Source organism: Ambystoma mexicanum, chromosome 5p (genome assembly GCF_040938575.1).
Source record: "Ambystoma mexicanum isolate Mex_15411 chromosome 5p, UKY_AmexF1_1, whole genome shotgun sequence".
Taxonomy (NCBI): Eukaryota; Metazoa; Chordata; class Amphibia; order Caudata; family Ambystomatidae; genus Ambystoma; species Ambystoma mexicanum.
In genome coordinates, this window is record NC_090930.1 from 1058820633 (window position 1) to 1058845968 (window position 25336).

The 25336-nt window shown below is 47.3% G+C and overlaps 1 protein-coding gene across 3 annotated transcripts in view; it reads left to right on the forward strand.

Moving 5' to 3' along the window:
* Window positions 1-25336, forward strand: part of JARID2 (jumonji and AT-rich interaction domain containing 2) — a 1398385-nt gene that overhangs the window by 597962 nt on the left and 775087 nt on the right. For all 3 annotated transcript variants that reach the window (XM_069613558.1, XM_069613560.1, XM_069613559.1), the window contains exon 4: window positions 6207-6376. In XM_069613558.1, coding sequence (XP_069469659.1) covers window positions 6207-6376 — 170 coding nt within the window. The remainder of the gene's footprint in view (window positions 1-6206; window positions 6377-25336) is intronic.

A 25336-nucleotide genomic window follows, 5' to 3' on the forward strand; every position in this document is an offset into this window, starting at 1 on the left:
TAAAGAAATTCTCTCACGGCGCGGTATGATTTCTGCTGACGACCTATTCAGATTTTGTCATCTAGAAGTCAACATTGAAACAACAAGACATCTCTTCTCATTTTGTAGTGTACTAACGGATAAAAGGTTTTGTTACCTCTATAAAATCTTTCATACTAACCAATGGGCTCAAGAGTCTCATATTTGGCATCGATGTATAAGTGGAAAAAAATCTCAAACCTTAGCTGTAGCTTCCTTCATTACGTCAATGAAACTGAATGAAAGCACCAAAGCAATTCCTTTTAGTTCTGAATTCATCTGTAATGTAGTTTGTTTTGACATATACGTCTAGCATCAGACTGCGCCAAGTTAGTGCTCAGAACATACATTTATTTGGAATATTTGCCCTTGGTGATGACACGTGTTTCGGCTGTCTTGAAATCCTTTATCAAATCAGGGGCTTAATACACTGTGTTAATCCATGATTCAACATGTTTTACAATATGTTACACATTGATTATTTTAAACCATTGCGCAGTGGTAAATGATGCATAGAAAAAAATGAGATGTTCATTCACATTCATATAAAGTGAGTTTGTAACACAATTATTAACCACAGATAGTTGAGGGTTGGTGAAGGGGAGGATTAACGGGTTTAGAAAAGCAAAATAAGAATAGGACAATGAAAATTAGTCTGAGTGATTTGAACCCGGTCAATTACACTTGTAAAACTGTATTGATTCTAGTTTAAGATGAGTTTACCTTCTGATGTGTGTCCTCATTGGGCTGTGAAATGGATGCTCGACCAATAACAGGGTTCAATCCCTATGCGGTGAATTAAACACAAGTGTAGTTATAATCCGTATCTATACTGTCATCAAACAGTACTAATACGCAAATAGCATGTGATGCATAGTTATGCCATGTATCTATATTGTGATTAAGTCAGAGATCCTTTTTGTACAATATATGTTGGCGAGTGACATGGGCAATACAATCCATCATATTCTCCATTTATCAGCATATGCATGCACTCTTCTTTTTACGTGTGAGCACTTCTTGCATTCAAATAATTTACCTAGCAGTAAGGGACTATAGTTTTGAGATGGTCTCTTACCGTGACTCTTCCTCCGATAACTAACACCACGCTGGTCGGCTACTAAATGCGGCGCCAAATAGCGCCTGAGTTCAGTATTTAGTGTTGTTGTTGCGTCGCCATGGGAACAGTCGTGCCATGGTCCTCTTTTGTTTTTGCTCGCGCTTCGGTTTAGCCGCGCGCCATCTTTTGGGGATTCTATTCTCGTGTTCCTTATAACAATTTCGCTGTAATTCCCCAATCTGATTTACGCATATGTTTGGATGTATTTAATCACTGGTTGTGTTACTAATGGTTTACATCTATTGGGCATATAAAATAGCATATGGCTGAATATAATATCATTTGATCGTAATTTCATTCAAAGTCAAAATATAGAAATATTTTAATCTGGTCACTGATTAAATTCTTGTTAATTAGTAGCGTACAAATATTTGTCCTAGGAGTAGCTCCATTTGCCATTTAGACCATAAGTTGGTCTGATCATGTGTTTTGAGTTTAGAGGGTTTGTGTCTCTCCCGTTATGTCTATCTTGTGATACATGTAGTGCTGCATTTTAATGTCTTTGTAAACACATGCAAAAACAATCGAAGGATAAGTCTATCCATTTTGAGATTTGCTGCATTAGCTTAAATTGCAAGTCAGACAATTGGGGCTTAGTGCATGCCATAGTTAGTCCAAACTGTCATTTTCTGCATTTAGGAATTTACATCACACGGATTAGTCCATTAGCTGTTGTTCCTTCATTATATAGATTTTGACACAATGGTAGTGAATATTAATCGTGCTCTCAGAGGCTTGTATCAAAGGTTATAGATCATCTGTTGCATATATTACTTTGCATATATTACTTTGCATATAATTGCTGGTACATTGCTATAGAAAAGACACCATCTCATTGTCCGAATTGAGGCCAAAAACTTTAGAGTTCAATTTACAAATCATTGATTCTTTGTAGTCCTATGAATCTAATATCAGCTTTGTTTGCCGTTTGCTGTTTTTTCTGCCAAAGGTAATCTCAGATCTTGGCTTCCAATCTTTGCCAGGTGTTCTCGGATGCGGGTTCTTAGTTCTCTGATGGTACTTCCTATGTATACCAAATTGCATACACAGATGATATCATACACCACAAAATTTGTTTTGCAGTTTATTGCCTGTTGAATTTTGATATCTTTGTTATATTGGTCTTTAAATGGATTGGTTTTATCCAACGCATATTTGCACATAGTGCAGTCTCCACATTTTCTGAAACCCTCATTGGGAGGTTGTAACCAATGCGTGTTTGTATCTTCTATAGCTGGTAACAGTGAGGGACTAAGTTTGTTTCTCAGAGTTTCTGCCCGTTTGAATCTAGGGTCCCACCAGCAGTGAAAATAATGCAGATTGTACAGTATGAACATTGTTGCAATGATTTGTTACCTTGAATGACTGGCAGACGACGTCCCCTACTTCTCTTCAAGGCTCTCAAGGCTTGCCAGTTTGGAAAAGCTTCCAAAAACAAACAGGCTTGCAATCTGCCGAGGGGTAGTCACGGTGTCATGAGGAATAGGATGGTTTAAGCGGAGGTACATTTAGACAGCGTGCGCCCGAAGGCTTAAACAAGATGTGTGAGAGAGTTCTATAGTGAGTATGTCAGAGAAAGAGCTGAGTAACTGTGCTCTGGGCACAGCGTGTGCCTTCCTGCTGGAGCATCTGGGATTTAGGAGAGGAAACCAAATGATGGAGTTTGGAAATAAGCTTTCATAGTGCAAATACTAAAAAAGGGAAGATTGAACCTGTTTCTGCTACACCTCTGAGGTACTTATTTACAAATGCATGTCTTTACTTCGCCTGTAATCACTTCCACATACACTCACTTTGTTACATTTACATTATCATACGTTTACTTCTTCATTCTTTCACTTCACCATACATTCACTTCGTCATTTCAGGGGGAGACTCCAATAACCCCATTTTTTTAGCCCATATTCTTCCCCCTATGACCCTCCTTTACCATAGTCACTCCCAGCAAAATGCAGCTGAAGTGAAGGTATGAAGAAGTAAATGCAAGACAGTCATCTACATGAAGTCAGTGCCGGTATAGTCTTTCCAGCTAAGCAATTGGGGATACCCTGATTTACAACCAATAGGAGTGCCTCCTTTGCATAAAATGATGGATTATCCAATGTCGCACCTGCTTGAAAGAAATAGCCACTTAATGGAAGATCCTCAAGAACACCTTAGCTTCTGCCTTCTCTCTTCCTCTCCCCTGCTGATTTGCTGTCTGATACTGCACTGGTCACCTGGCTACCCTCTGATTCAGGCCCAGGTCCCTGCCCGCCCAGTTGCACACGCGCACTGCCTCCTGGCAGCCCTTACACATGGCTATGTATCTGTAACCCTACAGTCCCTCAGCCTGCACGTTTGAACACCTGCTGTCTGCACTTACCATTGCACCTGCCACCTGCTGGCTGCACGTCTTATTGTTTTGATCCTATGTACAGCACTGCCCCCTGCCTCTTTCCCCTGGCACTTTTCCCCTCCCACCTCCCCTGTACTTGGGCGATGTCGGTGTCACTTGGCCTAGTAAGATCCTTGTCTCTGTCCTCCCGCTGTTCCCCCTTCCTTGCCTCTTTGCGCCTTGAAACACTTGTTTATAGGCGTGTTACAAATGCCATATCCTATCCTCCTAATGTCGCATGGCAGATCCCTGTAGTGGTAAAACTGCAGGCACTTGGTGGATACTTACAAAGGTCAAATGAATTTTCCTTTGCCAGGTACTTCTTAATAAAATGATGCTTTATAGATGCGTTACTAGGAACTAGAAGTGGGTAGATAATGCTGCACTGTATCAAAATTGCACACTGGTCTCATCCTTGCTTTACCCAATATAGTGATCCTTATCAAAATGTGTTGATCTGCACATTAAGCATTAAAGCAAATATGTAAAACATGCACCGTGTCATTAGAAGAGCTTTAGGATATTTGTATATGACTTAGTTTTGAGCGCCATTTAAATGACTTGCAAAATAATCAGTTCCAAGCGTTACATTATTTTGCTGGCTCGATCCGTATTGAGCTCCTAGAGCCAGAGCAGACAGTTCCGCTCTGCCGAATTCTCTGGCTTTCCTGTCTCTACTGAAAACCAGGACTAGGCAACGTGTTTGGCGTGATGAAATCCATCACGTTTGCAACAGGAAACCTGCTGGGCTCATGCGATCACAGAAGCAATGCTGATTTGTCCACTTGCCTAACACAATTGCAATACATTTACAGTATGGGACCATTTTGTACTGGCTAGCCATCAATGTTCAGGAGACAGGCGAGAAGCTCAGATCTTTAAGAAAATGAACCCGTGAAAGGATTAAAGTGATATGATAGTTTATTTATATAGCGCCTATACACAATGTGTTTCAAAGCGCTTCAAGGCAAGGGAGGGAACAAGGGAAAATACAATGACATTTTTACAGGCCATGAACAGTAAGGATGTGAAATTAACTATCGTACTCGGCCTGATGACATTTCAGATAGTGCAAGAGCTAGGACATAGATAAGGAAGGGAGGGGGAAGAGTAGGAAGGAAATGGAAACACAGGCGACTACCGTACTAGGCCTGACGACATTTCTGGTAGAGCCGGAGAAAAACAAAAGGTGAGGGAGAGGGGTGCAGAAAGGGAGGGGAGGAACAAAACAAGCGACTATCATACTAGGCCTGACGACATTTTAGATGGTGCTGGAGGGGGTGTGGGGAGGAAAAAAACAGTAATGGGAGGGTGGAGGAAACATACAAGGTTGCTATCATATTCGGTCCAGGGCCAATTCTGATAGGGTAAGTGCATAGAAGAAAGGGGAGGAGATGGGAAAAGGGAGAAGGGAAGGGAGGAGAGAACAGAGAGTAAGCAGTCAAAAAGAGTGGAGAGGCAAGAGGGGAGAGTGAATACAATTGCAGAAGTCAGTAGTAACGCATAATGTTGCAAGCCAGGATACAAGATGAAGATGGGAATGGCATGATTCAGGGCCACCATGAGTACAAGATGCAAAGGTAGTCCAGCATGAGAGTTGAGAAAGAGTGACACACCATGAATGAATGAAGTCCATAAAAGTCAAATCCAGCATTGGCCACAAGACGGTGATGGTGAAACCAGAATGTATCAGGACAGACTCCTGCAGAAGTAGGCTGGAGGAGGTTGAGGGGGAGCAGGGTAGAAGAAAAAAGCAAAACGGGTAACACCTGTGTGCGAGAAGGGGGGGGGGGCACAAGGGAACATCACAGGGGGACCAGAGGGGATGTAGATGGCCTGTGGGGACAGAGAGGGTAACACATGTTGGTGCATGCTTACCTGCTGTCTGAGCAGGGGGTCGGACCCTGGCTGGTCCTGGTCCAAACAGGAATTGCCCTTTTCTTCGTCTGCTCTTCACTGCAGACGCCCGGGTGAGAGACGCCCTTGATCTAATAGTTAAGAGCAGTCAGGAAGAGGCAGGGCTAAGAAGGTGGGTGGTGCTTAGACCAGGTGACCATGATCCATCTACCTGCTCCCCAAGTGTCTGCTTAGTTTGGGTTCATGATAGGGCATATACTTGAGAGTTGGGTATTCGGGGAGCAGGACAGACGTTGTTTGAAGAATAAACGGGCACAGCATTAAAAACACCAGAACCCCATGTTTAAAATAAGTGATTTAACTTCGTAGTGTGGAACCTAAATGTGTGGATGTTAACGACCCGCCAACGATTAAAATGTATTTTGCAACTTTGGATTTCTAGGCAGTGGTGATGCTAGAATGTATGCTGCTCCAGTCACTGGGGCCGTTTGGCATACCTCGCTCGCATCCCCCGCACCCTTTTCTAATGGAGCCTGAATAAAGTACCATGAGTCCTCTGCTGGTGGCTTATAAACGGCTCTCCAGAATGATCCTATTGTAGCACTGTATGCCATTAATTTGTGTGCAATATTTGCATACTTTTTGGTAATTATGAAAACTACGTGAAGAGTATGTTTCAGTTTCGTTCCCGAACTCCACCCAAGTAAGTTTGTACGCAGATTACTGCTCGATCGCTGCATTTCCTTCTGTCTATTTAATTGCTGTGTTGTAAAGATGTTGAAATGGAAATCGCGGTTTCTGATATTTAAAGCGTGTCTTTTTCTTTGCTTGTAGACCAAGACTGCAAGCACAAAGGAAATTTGCCCAGTCGCAACCCAACAGCCCCAGCACAACCCCAATAAAGTTAGTGGACCAGTTCTTGCCTGCTCCAGTCACCCCCATTTCCGACTTGTGTAAAAGGAGGCCGAAGACCGAAGATTTTCTCACGTTTCTCTGCCTGCGAGGTAGGTGCACTACACCTCGAAATCGGACTCCTCTTCTGTGTTCTGTTGTTGCACTGTATGAGAATGTGTCTCGCTCTGCCATTGCAGCACTCGCTCTACAGTTCTGGTTAAGAACGGGAGGCGGCTTGCTTGGTATGTTTCCAATGCAGTTCTAGCTTCACTGTGCAATAGATGCATGCAATTGTGTTTATTGGGAGTGGGAAATGTGACCAATGCCACAGATGTTATGTTTGTAAAAAGGTTTAGTTTGTTGAACTATTAATATTCACAGAATCCACATCCTTTGCTCCATTGTTTACCAATGGTAACATGCCCTGTATAATGAATTTAATCAGCTGTACTTACTACATTGGTCAATTGGCCCGCACTCACACTCTTACTGTAACCTGCCGGCTCTATTGACACCTTCTGTTCATTTTAGGTGTTGCCTGAGCTGGCACTCTGTCCCTTTCATTTGATCATGGGCCACAGTAGCCAGTCGAATCTATTAGCTACTTTAAGAATTCATGTCTGACCCCACCCTCCTTTTGAGCTACCAGTCCCCAGACGCCCCCGTCAGTCCATGGGCAGAAAATCGAAAATGACGTACCCCTCCATTTGGCGACGCATCTGGCACTAAATAAATACCTCTTAAGTAGTGGTGACTCGCCCATAGTTGGCGCCTTGACAGTGGCCCCCTTAACTTTTCGGACCCTCCAAGTCCCAAAGGTAACGCAGCAAAATAAAAAAAATATATTTACATTATGCAGGAAGTGATTTTAATTAGCTCCACGATGATGCAAATGTAGTGCTTCCATGTGTAAGAATCTAAAAGCATTTCTTTGTAAGTGCCAATACGTGCCAATACTGGTGGTGTCCCTTTTGCCAACTACTGTACCTTGACATGGCTGGCTAATAAAACCCCCATGCCGAGCTCTCTGAAAGCTGTAGGGGGCATTCAGGGGTGCTGGAAAATTCGGCGCATGAATTATCCTGTGGCAAATGCTTTGTTGCACAGTTGGTGACTTGGCATCTTATTGATTTTCTCATGTCTTAACCTAGAAAATAGATTGCAAACGGTGTGGATTTTTACCCAATTGTTCATGAAGTGCGCTGTAAAATGCATCCCCTTTAACGTATTTAAAAATAATTCTTGTGAGGGAGAATCCTCCCTGAACCCACTTTGGGCAGTCCAGGCTCCCTCTCTACACACGACCACTCCCGTATTTTGATGTCGAATTTTTACGCCCCTCACCAAAGAAATTCATCAGCCACCACTGCTCCTGGGAGGGTGTTATTTCTGACACAAACCAAAATGCCAATTTCCAGACCGATTCATCAGAGATCAGTTCATGAGGCTAAGACTCAATCAAGTACCCACACGTGAAGTCTTAACCATCACTAGACGGATACCAAAAGCCCTAGCCTATTGTCGCTTTTGCGAACAACAACAGATAACTGAGACCTTATTACACGTCTTCATGGAATGTCCCGCATTGATGGAGAAAAGCATGTTATTTAGAGACCTGATACTGAAAAAAGGTCCTGACCTCTCCCCAAAAGACAGACGGAATCTAATACTTACTGGAAAAAATAGAAGTCTGACAATTGCAGTCATCCAATTCTGGAACAATATTATCGTATTGAGCGAAAAGCTATTGACTGCTTAACGACTAGCATGAAATTAAGAGTTTCAAGGATCTGAATACTGTCACTGGAATACTGTAACTAGAACTTAAATGTTCATGTGTATAACTTCCTTTTCTTTCTTTTACAAAAATTGTGATTCTGTATGAATGAAAAGTTTTGTTTTCACAGCTAGATCATTTTAATAACAAAAAATAAAAAATGCTTCGTTCTATTGTACGCCCCATTCCTGAGATCTAATCCTTGCATGTTTGTGATTATCCATCTCATTTCCTAGTGTTGAGGGAGATTAACCCCAGTTTGACATAGTAATAAGACATCTTTGCCTCATGTTCTACACATTCGATGCTAAACAACAAACGCCACATCTTCTACTCCCTGCTCTATTACTACTGTGCCCTTTTGATCGCCGCCGTTTTCCCGGTTCCTGTCTGCATCCTTTTTGGCAGGAGCCTCCCTATCTTCTCCCATATGACTCTCTTCTTGGCTTTAAGGTTCTCCAGGCCTGTACACTGTTAGCACTCGCTTTCCGAGCACTTATCAAAAACGCTCTGGAGCCCAGAGGCGTTGCTAGGAGGGTTGGGGTGAGGAGGTGGAGGGGGGAAGCTAAGTGGGCTATAGCCCCTGGTCTTTTGGTTGTAGCCCTGGATTGAATCTCAGAAGCTACAACCAAAAGGCTATCTTTAAGCCCCCAGTCCCGACAGTTACGACATTAGGGAAGCCCTGGGTCTTTTACAGAACTATCAACACCCCTGTGGAGCTCCAAAATTTCCCCTTCTAATTCAGTCATCACTGGCACCACCTGCGCCCATTAAGTCTCTCCCTTTCCTGAATGTTACCTGCCAGTTTACATCGGTATGTCTGGGTCGCCCCATGATCTCCAGCCCCTTTACAATTGAGGGTCCATGGATGCATAGCCCCTGACTTGCACCCCTTTTATAAAAGAGGTACCTTCTTGTATCCTAATAAAGAAACTGCAGTCAGTAATTGAGATACCAGAGCTTGCACTTATTCACGTTATCCTGAATTTCTCCCTTTTATCTCCCAGCTGTAACCCTTGCATCTTTAAGGTCCCAATCTCCTCCACCCCATCATTTTAGTTGCAGAGATTTCAATCCCTGCAGTTGCCCACTGTCCCTATCCTGAAAGAGTGGGTTCCACAATCCCTGGACTCCAATCCTGCCTGCAATATACATCTCTTGAACACTCCATTCACTTTACTGTTGTTCCATTCTGACGCTCAAGTAATATCTCCCTTCTCATCTCCTTTGTTGCAGTCAAATAGACGTGCATTGCTCCCACGAGAACAACATCGGCATTCCTTGCCGTTGCATTATCCCGGTTTACCTTGACCCATCTAATCCATTTTTGAAATGGCAATCTACAGTTGTACTCACCCTGTCTTTAAAACTCTACATCCCTAATCTCACTCTTCTCATGTTCTTGGACCCGCTTCTTCAGACGCCCTCAAAGACCTGATAAAATGCAGCACTACCTGTGCCAAGCCCTGAACCGAACCCCCTACACTTTACCCCAGTAACTGTGTGCTTTCTCTCTGTACTCCTCTTTGCCCACAGAGTTGTCTAGTTAGTGGGGCACCTGCTCTGACCTGGACAAAAATGTACTAAAGGCCTTAAGCGATGCACACAAATTTGAACACCCCATTCAGCATTACATTGTCTGTAAATCTCTGGTAAGTAGGTGAAAAGCACCTGTGATATAGAATTTTGCCATTTCCCCTCCCACATTGTCTGTCCACACCATATAACAGCTTAATCCACATTGGAGTAAATGATGCTTCTGTCTTCCGGATCATTGACTAGCCACGATAGATTATGCATTGGCCAATATGCCCTGGGGAAACCTTTGTGACGGCACTTACTGTACTGACAATATGAACCCTTCAGAAGTGGGCTTGAAATGCTGCCATTTGTTACCTCTCCTGCCAACGTACCAATAAACTACAGCTGGAAATACTTTTCCATATTTCAAATTTTCCGCCCATCTCTTCACTTTCGGCCGTTTGTATGAGATCGCAAAACTGAGAAAAAATGAGAAACTGCAAAAAAGCCAACTCCACCAAACTTGCCTTTTTCTATCTGAGCAGGCACCTGTAAAATAAGGGAGGCATTGCATCACAAGTATGACACTGATGCGAGTTACAAAAACCTTAATTATCTTTTTGGAGTTTGGAGAACCTCCTACTCTGCCCTATAGCTAAGATGGGAGTATGCTCTACCATCAAACAATGATGCAGTCCTTGTCCGTGTCAAATCAAAATGTCCTATACTAAGAACACCTAATGCCTGCTCTATCTCTTATACAAAGTATTTAAGGGGAAATATGTAGGCAAAGGAAAGTCAGTGTTATAACTTTAAGAATAAATGTGGCTGAGTCAGCTCTTTTTCCCACGTTGGATAGCACAGAGTAAGACGGCCCCTGTAAACAAGATGACACTCTGTCTCAAGATCTCAAAACAATGGCAGTTCAAAACATGTATTGAGGCCCACTTGGCCTTCCATGTTAGTCACATATTCCAGCTTTCAAAAGTTCTTTCATAGTTCAACAAAAGTTCACGTAGGTCTTCCTCGGTCGGGCTCAAACGTCGCAATCACAGCACTTGCAGCTGTTCACTTCCCCAAGCTTTATTCACATTAGTTAGGGGTTCCCTTCCCCTAACTTATCATACTTCCGTTCTCCCTCAGTCGGGCTCAGACCTTTCACTGATGTTAAGGACTTTTGAATGTGCAAGGCCTTTACTATAGACCTCTCAAGAACCATTTCAACTTTCTCTTCAGCTCACACTCTTGTGTTATTTGCTCCAGTGTATCTTGGTATTGGTAGTTCGGTACCAAAGCACAAATGTTCACATAAATCTTTCTCTTAAAGTAGTTTGTTCACTTTTCTGCTTCAGAACAAGATAGCCCACTCGAAAGTCTCAAAGAAATATGTGATATTTCCTGTTGCTGGACCACTCCGCTACTCTGTATCACGGGCTTCACAGTTATCAGTAATTTAAAGTTTGCTACAGGTCTGCCTTCTTTCGCGTCTCATCAGCATACGTGCAGCCTTCAATCGTGAGATATAGTGTTGCAACGTACCTTTCCTTAACACACACTAGCCTTTCATGTTTGCTAACTCACCGGCTGTGGGCATCCCTTTCTTGTCTTTGCAGCTTTAATTCACAAGTCAAGTTTAATACCAAAGGCTGGCCTCGCCTCCCGTACTCATTCTTTCACCCCGTAGGGTCGCTGGTGTTCTTGAAACACAATGCAGTCTTCTATGGGATTTGGCCTTCTCTGCATATCTTTCACGGCTCTTCAGAGGCAACAACCTCCTGCAGGGATCTCCTAGGTTTCCCTACCCTTTTCTCTCATCCCTTGATTGGTCGTTCTGCTCCAGTGTGTTCGCCTTCGCCACAGAAGATCTGCTCCTTCTCGTGTTCCACCTTGCTCAGAGTGTGTCTCGGTGTTCTGCCTTTTATCCGTGTGGGGAGAGCTGATGGGTATCGGATATATGTGATTAAAGTCAAGTGCCTGACTTTTCCTGACCCGATTAGCGGGACATATCCAATGAGATATGTAAGGGTTAGCCTCTTTACTTTGTCGCCCTCTTCCTCGGCCCAGTGTGTGTGCAGAAAGGCTTTGGGTGTTGGGGCATTGGAGAATCCTATAAAATAGGATAGGCATGTTAGGACTGGATTTCTATACTCTGGCCTGGTGGACAGATGTATAGAAGGCCAACCCATATTGCGACAGGGACAACTCTGGGGAGCTGTAGCCAAACCAGTTCAAGGTAGCTGTGACAAGGGTCTAGGCTAAGTCTCAAGAGACAATGAGCTTGTAAATGGTCCATAATAAGTACACACAATGGGAATCGCAAATTAAACTTGAACAGTATGTATACATTTTTTGTTTTGTTTTCGTTTGGCCAGTTATCACTATGAAAAATTACTACTAACACTAATAATAGATTACATATATACAGTCACTGGTTTAGGGCATAACACAAATCAAACCCCTGTAAAAGAAAGCACAGATTAGATTATGCTCCAGAGGTCCATAGACCAATAACCATAACTTCAAAAGTCCTTCCCTAAATTGTCTGGGACCTTCTGCCCAAAACTTCAGGAAAGTTCCAACACAGTTTGTGAAGCTGGAAAAAATGGAGTTGGGGTCTCTGGGGTCCTGCGAACAGTTTCAAACTTTCAGAATGGTAAACTTAAAGTATAGTAAACGTTTTATAAAAGTTAGGAAAACTTTTAAAGGGTGTTTATGGGCAGGTAAGAACCACTGTTCCTTACCCCCTGTACTCCGATTCTTCCCAGGACTTGTCAGGTCAATGGATGAAGGTCCGAGGTTGCTTTTCCCGCAGACTGCCTCAGTCCTTGATTTGCAGGTTCGAGCTGATATCTGGTCGGTGTCTTTCACTGTTGCTAGGACTCTCGGATGAAGAATGCAGAAAAACGCGATACAGGACCCCTCTCAGGACTGGACTCGTGGCAGGTAAGCTGTTTCGGACAGTGGTCACTGCAGCACAGGGACAAAGGGCCTCACTTGTTGCGGTCAGACTTTCCCTCCTATCTTGGGTCCCCTTGATGTCAGGACTCTAAAATTCAGCGGAGGTTAGTCTTCTAGGACAAGCTGAGGGCTCCCCAAGTTACAGGTCGCAACTCGGAACCGAGACGTCGGTTGCCCGGTAGCCCAAAATCTGAGCTGGTCAGCCACAGGACGGTCCTGGTACACTTCCGAAGGCTCTTCTTCGCAGGGTACTGAGTAGATGTCAGGAATGGATGTCCACTCCACTCAAAGGGTCGCAGCTCCCTCGCAGTACTGCTGATCAAGTTGGTCGCCAGACCTCCTTAGGTCGGGTCTACGGTCTCTTCACGGGTCTCACAGCTGGACAGGAGTCTTGGCTCCTTTAGGTTACTCCAGGATCTCTGAAGAATGGGTGCAGGGATCTTCTTTTCCTAAAAGCCAGGTAAGAGACAAAACTCCCACAAGCAGGACCAGCCACACAACCACACCCCAGCAGTGGTCCAATCGGGGCCATTTGCAGGAACACTTATGCATACCACTCAGACACACTTGCGTCTCATCGGTTGCCTCACACCCACTCCCCAAGGTCCAATGACCCAGGTGATCCTCCCGCACTGGTCTACCCCAGGGTCTGGATCCAAAGGCGACGGCCGTGCCCTGGCCACCTGAGTGATCACGGGGACTAGCAGGTGAGACACACTTTGGTTTCTCACACTAGTTCTTCCATCTGGTCTATCCTAACTGGTAATAGTAGTTTACCATAGGGATCTTTGGTCTGTTCATCTTTGGTTGTTCCTCTCTGCCTTCCCTGACCTTTCTCACTTAGAGCTGCAGAAGGTGATTTTGCCCGGCATGCATATTGCTCTTGTGTAAGGCCCTCTGTTAAAGGACCAGTGGCACCTTTCCCAGATCCCAACGATACCAGTGTTCAACCTACCCTTCTTTGAGGGTGCTGGTTTGAAAGGGATTGTAAGAAATGTGCAGACCGGTAATCAATTGGGGCAGCAGCCACCAGCTTCACACAGGCCATCCACTGCAGACACTAACCTTTCCCATTTCCTCACAAAACGATGATGGTTCCTTTACCACTATAGACCTAAATTTCTCTATATACAGGAACCATTTGTCCCCTCCAACACTGCTGTATACCCTACAAATGACATCCAAGTATTTTAACAGGGCTAAACTCTGCTCTGGGAACATTATTGCAGTTTCTGGTTGTGCTGATCAAAAACAGGGGAAGTCCAGTTATGTCTCGTCGGAACCCTTGCTTTCCTGACCTGACCTCGTTCCGGCTCTTTCTCCATCTTTGGATCCCTACCTTTCCCATATTCCCTGTCAAGCTACTTGAATATCTTGACCCACCCATATATTGTCTTTTTGTTCTGATCAGGGGACCCCAGAGCTTTCATTGTACCAATTGGTCTGAGCAGGAATATCATTTTCCCATCTGTGTTGCCTTGACGTGTTGTGAAGGTAGTGTTCATACCATTCTCTGCTTGCAGTTCATTAAACCGTGTTTACATCTTTACCACACAATTCTCACCTGAAGTCAAACTTGACACCCCTGCTTCATGTCTGTAACCTGCCAAATTGCCCCACATCAAAAAAAACTCCAATTTAGCTCTCCAATCGTTCCACACCCAGCCAACTCACAGAATCCACCTGTTTTTTTTGCTGAGCAGTCTCATGTATGTATTTATTTATTCACATTTGTAGAGCGCACAGCAGCCCGTAAGCAACGTGGCGTTTGTTACATGCAGGATTAGCTTAGTTACATAACATCATGAACATTTTTGCAATTTGTTACATTAGCTGTTGCTTAGTTACATATCCATGGTCAGGTTTAGCGCTAGTTACAGTGGCGCTAGTTACAGTGGATGGTGGTGAGTTAGTTGAAGAGAGAGGTTTTCAGATTCTTCCGAAAGGTGAGTAGCGAGGTTTCAGCTCGAAGGGAAGTGGGGAGGGCGTTCCATAGCTTAGGGGCTAGATAGGGGAAACCTATCCCTCCAGCCTTTGCTTTGTTGATGCAGGGAATGGTGAGTTGGTTAGCATAGAGGGATCTGATGGGTCTATCTGATGTGGCTTTCGTGAGAGTTTCAGCGAGGTAGGCTGGGGCTGTGTTTATGCATTTGTGGGCTGTGGTGAGAAGTTTAAATGTAATGCGGTCCTTGACTGGGAGCCAGTGTGCTGCTTGTCTTGCTTGAGTGATGTGGTCCCTTCTTGGTATACCTACGGCTGTCCTGAGTGCATTGTTTTGTGTGGTCTGTAGCTTGTTCAAGTTTTTTACGGACGTGCCTGCAAGGAGTGAGTTGCAATAGTCTAACTTCGCGCCTATAGTGGCTCTGGCGATGGATAGACAGTTTGGCTTGGTTAGGAAGGGTTTGATGGCGTTTAAGAGTTCAATGCTTAGGGCTGAGGCTATGGAGTTAACTTGCTTATTCATAGAGTGTGGCGTCGAGGTGGACACCGAGAGTCTTAACAGACTTTAGGACGGGGATGACAGTGTTGTCTATGTTAATGCTGGAGTAGGTGTCCTTAAAGTTTGTCAGTTGTTTTTTGGCCCAAGATGAGAATCTCGGTCTTGTCTCCATTGAGGCATAGACCATTTCTGGCCATCCAAGCCTGGATTGTGGCATAGATTAAGTTCAGAGCCGTAGCATCGGTGTAATAGGAGCCGGATAGCGGTAGAAGTACTTGGGCATCGTCTGCATAGTTGGTATATGCGATCCCAAGTGCATCTAGTTTGTCAAAGAGAGATTTTGTAAAAAGATTATAGAGAGTGGGTGCTGTACACGAGCCCTGTGGGACTCCACAGTGAATTGTGGTGGGTGCTGCATTAGCTTTGTCTGAGAACACTCATCACTCTTCCTTCAAGGAAGGATGTAATCCAGGAGGTTGCTTGTTTGGAGAATTGGGCTGCTTGGCTAAGGTGAGTGGTGAGAATGTTGTGGTCGACGAGGTCGAACGCGGCTGATAGGTCTAGTAGGAGGAGGAGGGCAGGTTTACCTTTATGATTTCAGTGATTGGATTTTTTAGGTCTAGTAAGGCAGTTTCTGTACCATGCCCTTTTTCGAAATCCAGACTGTCTTTTTCCGAGGACGGCGTTCGTCTCAAGGTAGTGTTGGATTTGCGTGTGGGCTGCTTTGTCCAGAGGTTTAAGAAGGAAAGGCACAGTAGTTATAGGTCTATAGTTGTTTGGCTGAGAAGGATCTAGTGACTTTATTTTAGAAGAGGGCACACCCATGCATCTTTGAGGCTGCTAGGGACAATGCCAGTCTTGAAGTCTTGTATGTGTCTCATATAGGCTATAATGAACCAGCCGTAAACTTCTTTTTTTCTGCTGCATTTTACCACAATCTGATTGTGCTAGCTGAATTATGACGTTCCATTGTCCCAGTCAGCTATTTTGTTTGATACCCTATGTATAGTGATTCTTAAAAGGCTGCATAGTTTATTTGCTACTGCAGTCCCTAGACTAAAAGGTGTACTCTTTGTGGTATTCATGCATCGTGGTTAATTAAAGCTGGACACCATTGTTAACTGCACTGAATTGGTGAAATTCTGCAAATTATTTAAATGTTTTTCTGCTCATCCGGATATCTTTATCTCCTGGCATCTGCACTTGTTCCGATCCTAGTTAATTGGAATACCCTACTCGATAATGTCATTAATGTACTCTGTTCCATAGCGGGGATAGCTTTGGGAACATGCTGTCACTTCCTTGTATCCACAGCTTGTTACACCTGTGACGAGCCTGTATTCCTCATCCCGCCAATCCTTCTTTGCAGGCAGCCTGCAAGATCCACCTGGGTCGTTTTGTTGGTATTTTTGTCTGGATTCATGATTTATTTTGTTGGACATTCAAATACTCATTCTATTTACACAGCAGGTTAATTTTAAAACATTTTAAAATCATTTTGTCAAAACAATGCTTAGTGTTCTGCCAAAAATGTGTCTTGCAATTTATCTGTTATTCTCTTGCTTTATTATGAAAAATACAGTAACCAAGTGCAACAATTCAAAACAAAAGTACAGCTATTTCTTAAACAGTGTATTCTGAAAAGGGCTTAATGCACACTAATAGAAAAACATTTACATTCTCATTCATAATCCGGCTTTGTAAATGGTAAAATAGTCAATATTAAATCATTCTTAAAACAAAAGTGCATGTAACTCAACGAAGGAATCCATCTAATTGAAATGCGACGTCAAGCAAAAAGAAAAAGGCAAACTCGTGTACAATCGGTTATAAGAAGCAAATACTGATAGGTTAAACTGAGACAATAATGGGTTGTACATACCTTAATGTGAAGTTGCTAATGTGAATAAATGACGGACTGGTGGTGCAGGGGGGCGGACAGCTCTGGGTAAGGGCGCTAAACGCCATGTCCACCCATCAGCAGGGGCGTGAAACCTATTTTCACACAAGGATTTCCCAGGGTGTGGGTAGTTTTCATTTTTTTTCCCCTTCCAATGGGAGATGTGCTCAGCGTGAGCACATCTCCCATCAGAGAAAAAAAGTCAAAAAATGGCTGCCACCATAAAACTAGAAAAGGGACTAGGTCCCTTTTCGGATGACTGCTGCCATGTAAAACAGGTTCCAAAATGGCAGCTGTTATCTGAAAAGGGATCTAGACCCTTTCTATTTGTATGAAGGTGGCCATTTTTTGACTTTTATTTTCACTGCAGGCGGTGAATGAACAATCTCGTCACCTCTCTAGTTTCTGTGGTGGTGTTGTCAGTGTCTCTTCGAGGTTGTCATTGTCTGCTGAATAGCCAGTTTTCTGAAGGTGATGTCTTCTGTGATTCTAATTTCTTTGGGCATGTTGTTCCCTATGTTTCCAATTAGACAGAGTGCCGTTCTGCCGAATTTCCATTTTTCGTAGTGCTTTGCCTCTATTGGTAGGTCGTTGCTGAATCTTACTTCCCTTCCTCAGCGATACTGGCTAATCTTCTCTTGGAGGAATTCCGCTCCCAGTCTGAACAAGGCTTTGTGGGCAATGCAGGGTGCTTTGAATTTGATGTTCCTTTTTTTTTTAATAAATTAATTTTTTTACTGGTAACCAGTGTAGGCCTTTCAGTGCTGGAGTGATGCAATCTCTTCTGTTTAGTCTTAATAGGATCTGTATTTTGCACCCTTTGGAGTTTCTTGGTAAGTCTTTCCTGCATTCATAGGTAGAGCTGTTTGCGTTATCCATTCTTGTGAGTATCAGGGATATGATTGTGAGGGTTCTATGGGGGAGTAATCCTCTGAGCAGTCGTAGGAGGACAAAGTATTTTTTGGCGATTGCGTTGACCTGCGATTCCAGTGATATATCGTTGTCCATGAGTATTCCTAGGTTTTTTACTACATCAGTGGTCTCTGGTTGCATTCCCATACCGATCGGCCAGTCAAGTTGTGGGTTTCTTCTGTCGAATCCTGTGGGTGAGAGCATTATTTCCGTTTTGGTCATGTTCAGTTTAAGGTTGTTCGTGGTCATCCTATTGCAGATGTCTGTGAGGCTGTTGTTGAGGCAGTTATTTTGTTCCTAGTATCCCTTCATTTTCACCATCAGTTGTGTGTCGTATGCGTAGTGGTAGGCGGCAAGTCTGTGGGTTCGAATGAGTTTTATCAGTGGGCACATGTAGATATTGAAAAGCAGAGGAGTGGCTGGATCCATGTGGGACTCTGCAGGATATATTTGTGGTGTGAGAGGGGAACGGTGGTAGCAGAGGCTTTTTGTTTGGTTTGTTAGGAATGAGGTAAGCCACTTTAGTGTGGATTCCTGTATGCTGCATTCCAATAATCTTTTTATTAGTGTTGATTGTGTCAAAGCCATTGATGTGTCCAATAGTATAAGGGCTGATTGGGCATTGTCTGCGTTTATTTTCAGGTCGTCCCATATCGATAGAAGTATTGATTCTGTTACACTCATTGGTCTGAAGCCAACTTGTGACTGGTCGCGTATTCGTTTGTTTCAATGTATTTAAGAAGTATTTTGTACACATGGTTCTCCAAGATATTTGCTGGGTTGGACAGGTTAGATATCGGTCTGTAGCTGCTCAGGTCTTCTGCTCTTTCCAATTTCCTTTTTTTATCAGTGGATTAATGTATGCAGATTTGAAGGAGGATGGTACTATTCCTCTTTTGAGTGATAGATTCATTAGGTTCCGAAGTGTCGCTGGGATTCTGTGGTTAAGGATTCCTTTGGTTTGAAGATATGGGGAGGGGGGCAGGTGTCCCTTGGGCATCCTGCAAGGTTGGTGTCCTTGATAAGTGTGGTGAAGGTTTTTTCTGTGATTGGTTCGAGGCAGGTGAGTTGTGCTGTAGTCTGTGTTTATCCCGGTTGGTCTGGCAGTCGTGGTTGTATTTGCCAGAGTTGGGTTGATTGTCTCCCTGATAGTGTCACAAAGTGCTTGTGTCAGGGTGATTGGAATTCTTGCAAGAAGATGTTTTTTTAATATCTTTGATGATTTTGAAGAGTTTGTTCTGTGGATTGTTTGCCGATTCTATTATTCTCCAGCATGGGGTCTGGCATGGATTCACATGCTCATGAATATTCCCCGTCGTCAGGCCGGGAATCCTCGGTATAGAAAAAAATCAGTATCAGTTTCGTTTCTGATCTCTTTCTTAGTAGTAACCAATCACTGGTCTCTGGGTCATACTGCCCCCAGCCAATGACTGCCCTCTCCCTAAGCCCCGCCTCCGGCAGCCATCCTCAGATTTTTACCGCACGTTCAAGTGTTGGGAGTCCTCGTGCTGTAGCTCTCGAGCTTTTGCTGTGTTTTCGTGCTTTTTCAGGAGATTTTTCTCATTTTTTGGTTAAATAGAGCCTCAAGCTCCACCGTTTCTACATCCGATCAACAGGGATCCGTTTGGGAGTTTTCTATGCCCCTCAAGGGTGAAGATTTCGTCGAGTTACGCTTTTGGAGGATTCCAGAAGTTCCGAGGCCTACCCCGGATATGGCCCAGGAGAAAGGAAGCTCGACGCCTGGGAAGCTGTTCAGGACCTGCCCTGGATGCCAGCTTCAGAATGTTTTCAAGGAGGACGAGCATTCGTTATGCCTCTACTGTCTCCATGAGGACAAGACGCACACAGAGAAGGACTGTGCGTTTTGTGGGAACATGTCGGAGCGGACCATGAAGGATCGCCACCTCCGTCTCGCCAACTGGCTGGAAGGGAAGAGCCCGTCAGGCGAGAAGAAAAAGAGGTCCGAGTGGTCTTCTAAATCCTGTGAGGGCGCCCCGGCGACGGGGGCCCAACAAAAGGCTAAGCACCACGAGTCCGCGGGCACCGGGAGCGCCGAACGGTCGGGCTCCTTGGCTGCCAGTCAGGGCGCATCCTCCCCGGCGCCATCAACCACGAGCCAACGCTCTGGCTTGGGTAAGAGGAAGTCCGAGAACCCGGCGAAGCTTCTGGAGAGGCCCCGGTCGATCTCGAAGATTCCGGCAGAGGGGGAGCGAGGCCCGGACCCTCCCCCCAAGGTGAAGGCCCCAGGCTTCCAGAAGGTGGCGATGGCCTTAATTCACCCTGCTAAGACCTCGATTGAGGATGTCGCCGCGGCCCTGGCACAGCCTGTGGAGGCTACACCAGTGGAGGAACCCTCAGGACCCAGAGTCTCCCTGCCACCGCGGAGGGAGTCGTCTTTCAGGCCCATTGAGAAGACCCCCATGAAGTCCTCGTTGGAAAAGTTGGGGGAGGGGCTGGTGGCCATCGTGGATACGGACACGACCTCTGAAGAAGAGCTCATCGAAGTTGTGGAAGAGGCCCAGCCCATCGGGAGGGATCCCGACGAGGGCGACGACGAGAGCGACGGTGTCGCCGACAAGGCTCCTCAAGAGCCCTCGCGCCCGTCGTTTCCGGCGCCGCAGGGCACCTCGGCGGCCATTTTGTCAGCGATTCAGTCCTTCTGCTCGGAGATAAGGACAAGGTTGCTCCTTCCCCCCGACGGAGGTACCTGAGCCAGACCCGACAGGGGAACCGGAGCCAGGACCTTCGGAGAGTCCACCGCATAAGAGGAGGAGGACTCATCCTATGCGACCTCTCCCACCTCTGCGGCCTGCTCTGGCTTCCCCCCGGTCTACTACCCACGGGGATGATGCAGGCACGGACATGGCTACGACAGGTACAGATGCCGATTGGATCCTTTCATGCCATGATTTCCAGGGCATCCAAGCTTTATCAGCTCTGCCCAGAAGAAAAGAAGAAAGAAGGGTTCCTTTACCAAAGGCGCGAGGCTAAAAGGAAGACGGTCCTCGCCGTACCGCTTCTTGATGACATCTGGGATGAGGGGCTCGCCCTCCTCAAGAACCCTGCCACGGCGCCGGCAAAGAGGGACCGGTACGAGAAGAAGTACCAGGTCCCCGACGCTGCCCCCTTGTGCCTTCGGGCACAACCTACCCCGGATTCAGTCGTCTCGGCAGCGGCAAAGAAGAAAGCTGGGGGGGCATCGGCCTCGACATCAACGTCCCCACCGGACGGCGAGGGCAGGAAGTTGGACTCGATGGGACGACGGATCATCTCATCCGCAGCGACGACTATCAAGGCGGCCAACGCCCTGGCTATCGTAGCCCGCTACGACAGGGAGTTGTGGTTCAAAATTGTCCCTCTGTTAGACTTCCTTCCGGATGCCAAAAGGGCTGAGGCCCTTGAAATCCTACAGGAGGGGGAGATTGCTTCGGACCACGCCATCACGGTGGCAACTGACATCGTCGACACCGGTTTCCGTCAGTTGGGCAACAGCGTTTGCTTGCGACGACGAGGATGGCTCAAGGCCACGGATTTCCGCCAGGACGTACAAACCAAGGTTTTGGACATGCCCTTTGACGCGAACAACCTGTTTGGGAAGGCAGTTGATGAGTCCCTTCAGGCCATCAAGACACACAGACTGCCCGGGCACTGGGAGTGCTCCAACAACGACGGCCGTCCTTTCGGAGCTCTGGAGGCAGACAGGGTGCCTCCAAGGGATCCGGCAGTGGCTCCTCCACGTACCGCCAAGCGGCAAGATCTTCGTCCCAGGAAGCCTACAGGGGACGCAGCAATTCAGGTGGTGCACGTCGTCGTAGACAGGGAGGTCAAGGAGGCCTCCAAACAAGATTGAACCGACCGTGGGGTCTGCCCCCGCCGAAGCACCCCGGTGGGTGGCCAGGGTAAGATCTATCAAATCCCTCCTCGGGATGATGTTGTCCTGCATTTATCTGGTGCACCTTTGCAGGCTTCGGATGCAACCCTTACAGGAGTTCCTAGACACCCGCTGGATCCAGTCGACGGGCAGCTTCGAGGACAGGATCCCTCTCAATGCGACGTTCCGTCAGGCGATCCGGTGGTGGGGTACCCGCTCCCATCTGTCGGCGGGCACGGACTTTCAGACCCCAGCTCACCAGGTGACGATGACGACGGACGCCTCCCTGGAAGGTTGGGGAGCACACTGCGGAGATCTTCACGTGAGAGGCCTTTGGCTCCCGGAGGAGAAGTCTCTCCACATCAACATCTTGGCTCCACGTGGTGTTTTGGGCCCTCAGGTCCTTTCTTCCGTCCCTCAAGGGCAAGGTGGTGAGGATCTTCACCGACAACACCACCAATATGTTCTACATCCGGAAGCAGGGCGGAACCAGGTCCCCGGCCCTATCCAAGGAAGCCCAGGATCTGTGGCATTGGGCCGTCGCCCAAGGGATGTTTCTGGTGCCTCTTCATCTGGCAGGAATAAAAAACACGATCGCCGACTCACTCAGCAGGGAGCTGCGCTCGTGCCACGAGTGGGAACTACGCCAGGATCAAGTGGATCGACTCTTCCGACGATGGGGCGAACCCCAAATCGATCTCTTCGCGACGGCGACGAATTCCAAGTGCCAGAGGTTCGCCAGCAGGTTCCCCCAGCCGAGGAGCATGGGCGATGCTTTCTCGTTCCCCTGGGACGGCCTATTTCTTTATGCGTTCCCTCCGCTGCCGTTGCTGCTCCGGCTCATCAACCAGCTCAAGAGGTCCCGGTGCAGGATGATCCTCGTCGCACCGGTGTGGCCGAGACACATCTGGTTCCCGGACCGGTCAACGTCCCCACCAGTCAAGCTGCCGACGGACGCAGACCTTCTCTCCAGAGAAGGAGGCGCCATTCTTCACCACAACCCGGAGTCGCTGAACTTGCAGGCCTGGCTCCTGCAGAACTAGAGTTTGGAGGGTACGACATCCCGGCCGACTGCAGAGAGGTTCTTGCAAAGGCCAGGGCGTCCTCAACTCTTAAGTGCTACGGACATAAATGGAAGAGGTTCTCTGTCTGGTGCCGTGCACAAAAGATTAACCCTCTGCGGATTACGGCCCCTCAAGTACTGCCGTACCTACTGTCGCTGGCCAAAGCTGGACTGGCTCACGCCTCCATCAAAATACATCTGGCTGCAATCTCCCGATATACCAGGACGACGGGACGGGCGTCCTTGTGGTCTCATCGCCTGGTGAAAGAATTAATGATCGGACTATTCCGATCATTCCCGCCGGTGAAGGATCCTGCCCCGGCGTGGGAGCTTAATGTGGTGCTGACCAAGCTCATGGGGGCTTCAGAACTTCGTGAAGCATCAAACCAGGCCCAAGGTAGGGCCAATATTTTCTAGCGCACCCCGCGAGGGAGACTCCTTCCCAGGGACTCTCCTGCGCGGCAGGGACCGGCCTGGTCCTGCTACTGGCACATGCCCCGAGGCTGCTACAGCTACCAGCCTTTGGGTCGAGGGGTCCTTGGATACTCCGAGATGCAGTGTCGAGGGACCGGAAGGTTCTTGTACCGGGTCTATACCCCAGGGGCTGCGCCCTGGTACTGGCATAATGGCTGAGGGGCTACACCGTAGCAATGGAAGTACATCCGAGGGGGCACCTAAATGCAGCTCTACCGACCCCCGGGTCGGGGATAGCACACCTACCGGGCCGAGGCCCGAGGAGCAGGGTAGGCCTTGTGATCCACGCGGAAGAGTCTTGGACGAGGCTGGGCCCAACGGGCCGAGCAACATACCGCAGGAACGTGGCAGCAGCTCGACAAAATGGCCGCTGCACCAGAAAGTGGCTCCCGTCCGACGCCATTCCACGAATTCGGCAAAGAACGAGTGTCGAGGTGTGACTGGCCTCCACCAGGTACGTGGCCTACAGTCTACCCTTCATTTGCACAGGGCAGCTTTCCTTTGCGTCCAAATGAACATGGTATGCAGCGGCTCCAGCAGCCCCCCTGCTACCGTGTCGGTACCCCCTACCACTTCCCTGGCCAGTGAGGAGGTGCTCTTCGAGAGGTTCTCATCAAAGATGCAGTCAGGGAAGTCCTCCCCGCCATGCTAACGGCACCACTGACTCCATCGGGCCCCCAGGCCCCGGTGCAGCCGCCTCATCTGGCTCCACAGATGAATCCGCAACCTCTGCCGCCTCTTCAGCCTCCGGCTGCAGTCTCTGTACCCCAGCCTACGGCACCATCTACCCCTTCTCCACAAGATCCTCCAGATCCGCAGGATACAGACGAGGATCCAGACATGCCATCCTCAGCCAGGGCCTTGCATGAACGTCTTGCTGGCCTGGCGCAGTACCTGGGCCTCCCCCAACCCGAGGTCGAGCAGCCGGCAGAGGGGGTTCTGGCGGAAGTCCTCACTAGACGCCCCTCTGTCAACACAGGGATCCCACTGCAAACCAATGTAGTTTCCCTGGCGAAGAAGGGTTGGCTCAAACCCCATTCAGTCCAGCCTGTCAATCGACGCCTGGACATCAAGTACAGGCAGATGGAAGGGGATACACTCTTGCTCTCGGCCCATCCTCAGCCACACTCCTCTGTGATCGCTGCGGCATCACTATACTCCATGCCTCAGTCGTCCTCGGCCTCATCCTATGCAGTGCTGCTAGGCAAGGAGGAGAAGATCTTGGAGGCATACGGCAAGATCATCTACTCCAACGCCTCCCTGCACCTGCGTCAAGCCAACGCAGATGGCCACCAACCAACGGTTATGGCGGGAAATTGCGGACTTCCTCCCGGAACTCCCGACCCAATGCCAATCACGCTTTAAGGTGGGGCGAGCGGAAGCCAAGCTTGTGCCGCATGACCTCATGGAATCCACAGTGGCTCATATCGATACCTCAAGCCGTGCCATCTGCATTGCCACGGACATGAGGAGAAAAGCCTGGCTCCGGGCAACGAAGTTCAACCCGGATGTTCAGGAGCGCATTCTAGATCGTCCGTTCGAGGGGTTGAGGAGGGACCTCTTCCACTACTCGACGGACGTAGAGCTGGACAAAAAGAACAGCTCACAAACGGCAAAGTCTTTATCCATTCTTACTAAGACTATGCCCAAATCGTACACCCAATCTCAGCAGTGCTCGGAGAAGGGTCATACCTAATGGAGGGTTCCGCGGCTTCCAGGAATGCAGATCCAGGCAGCTGGACCGCTCGCCGTTCAGAACCGGCTGTAACGCTCACCTGGTATCCACGGGGACGTCACTCGGCCTGTTCTGGCCTCTTACGACCTCAAACCCTTCCCTGGAGACTATTCGACTGGAGATTGGGCCTGAAACTCAGGATTGGTAGAGTTTAACTCCCTATTGTCTGTGTGCTTGAACCCCTTCTTCCTCGGGGTCCAACCCTTCCCTTTGATACACAGCTCACCTTGTTTTCTTGGATAGTGTGCTCTCCGTCCTGCTTTCAGTGCAGGGGCGCGTTGATTGATGCGGGCTTGTTGCTGCCTAGTTACTTCACTGGCAAGAGTCCGACAGGCAAGTATGAGTCTTTTGAACAGTTCTCTAACTTCGTTTCCTTCCTTAGATGATGGCCGGCGTCCGGGGATGGCGGCGTGCTGCTG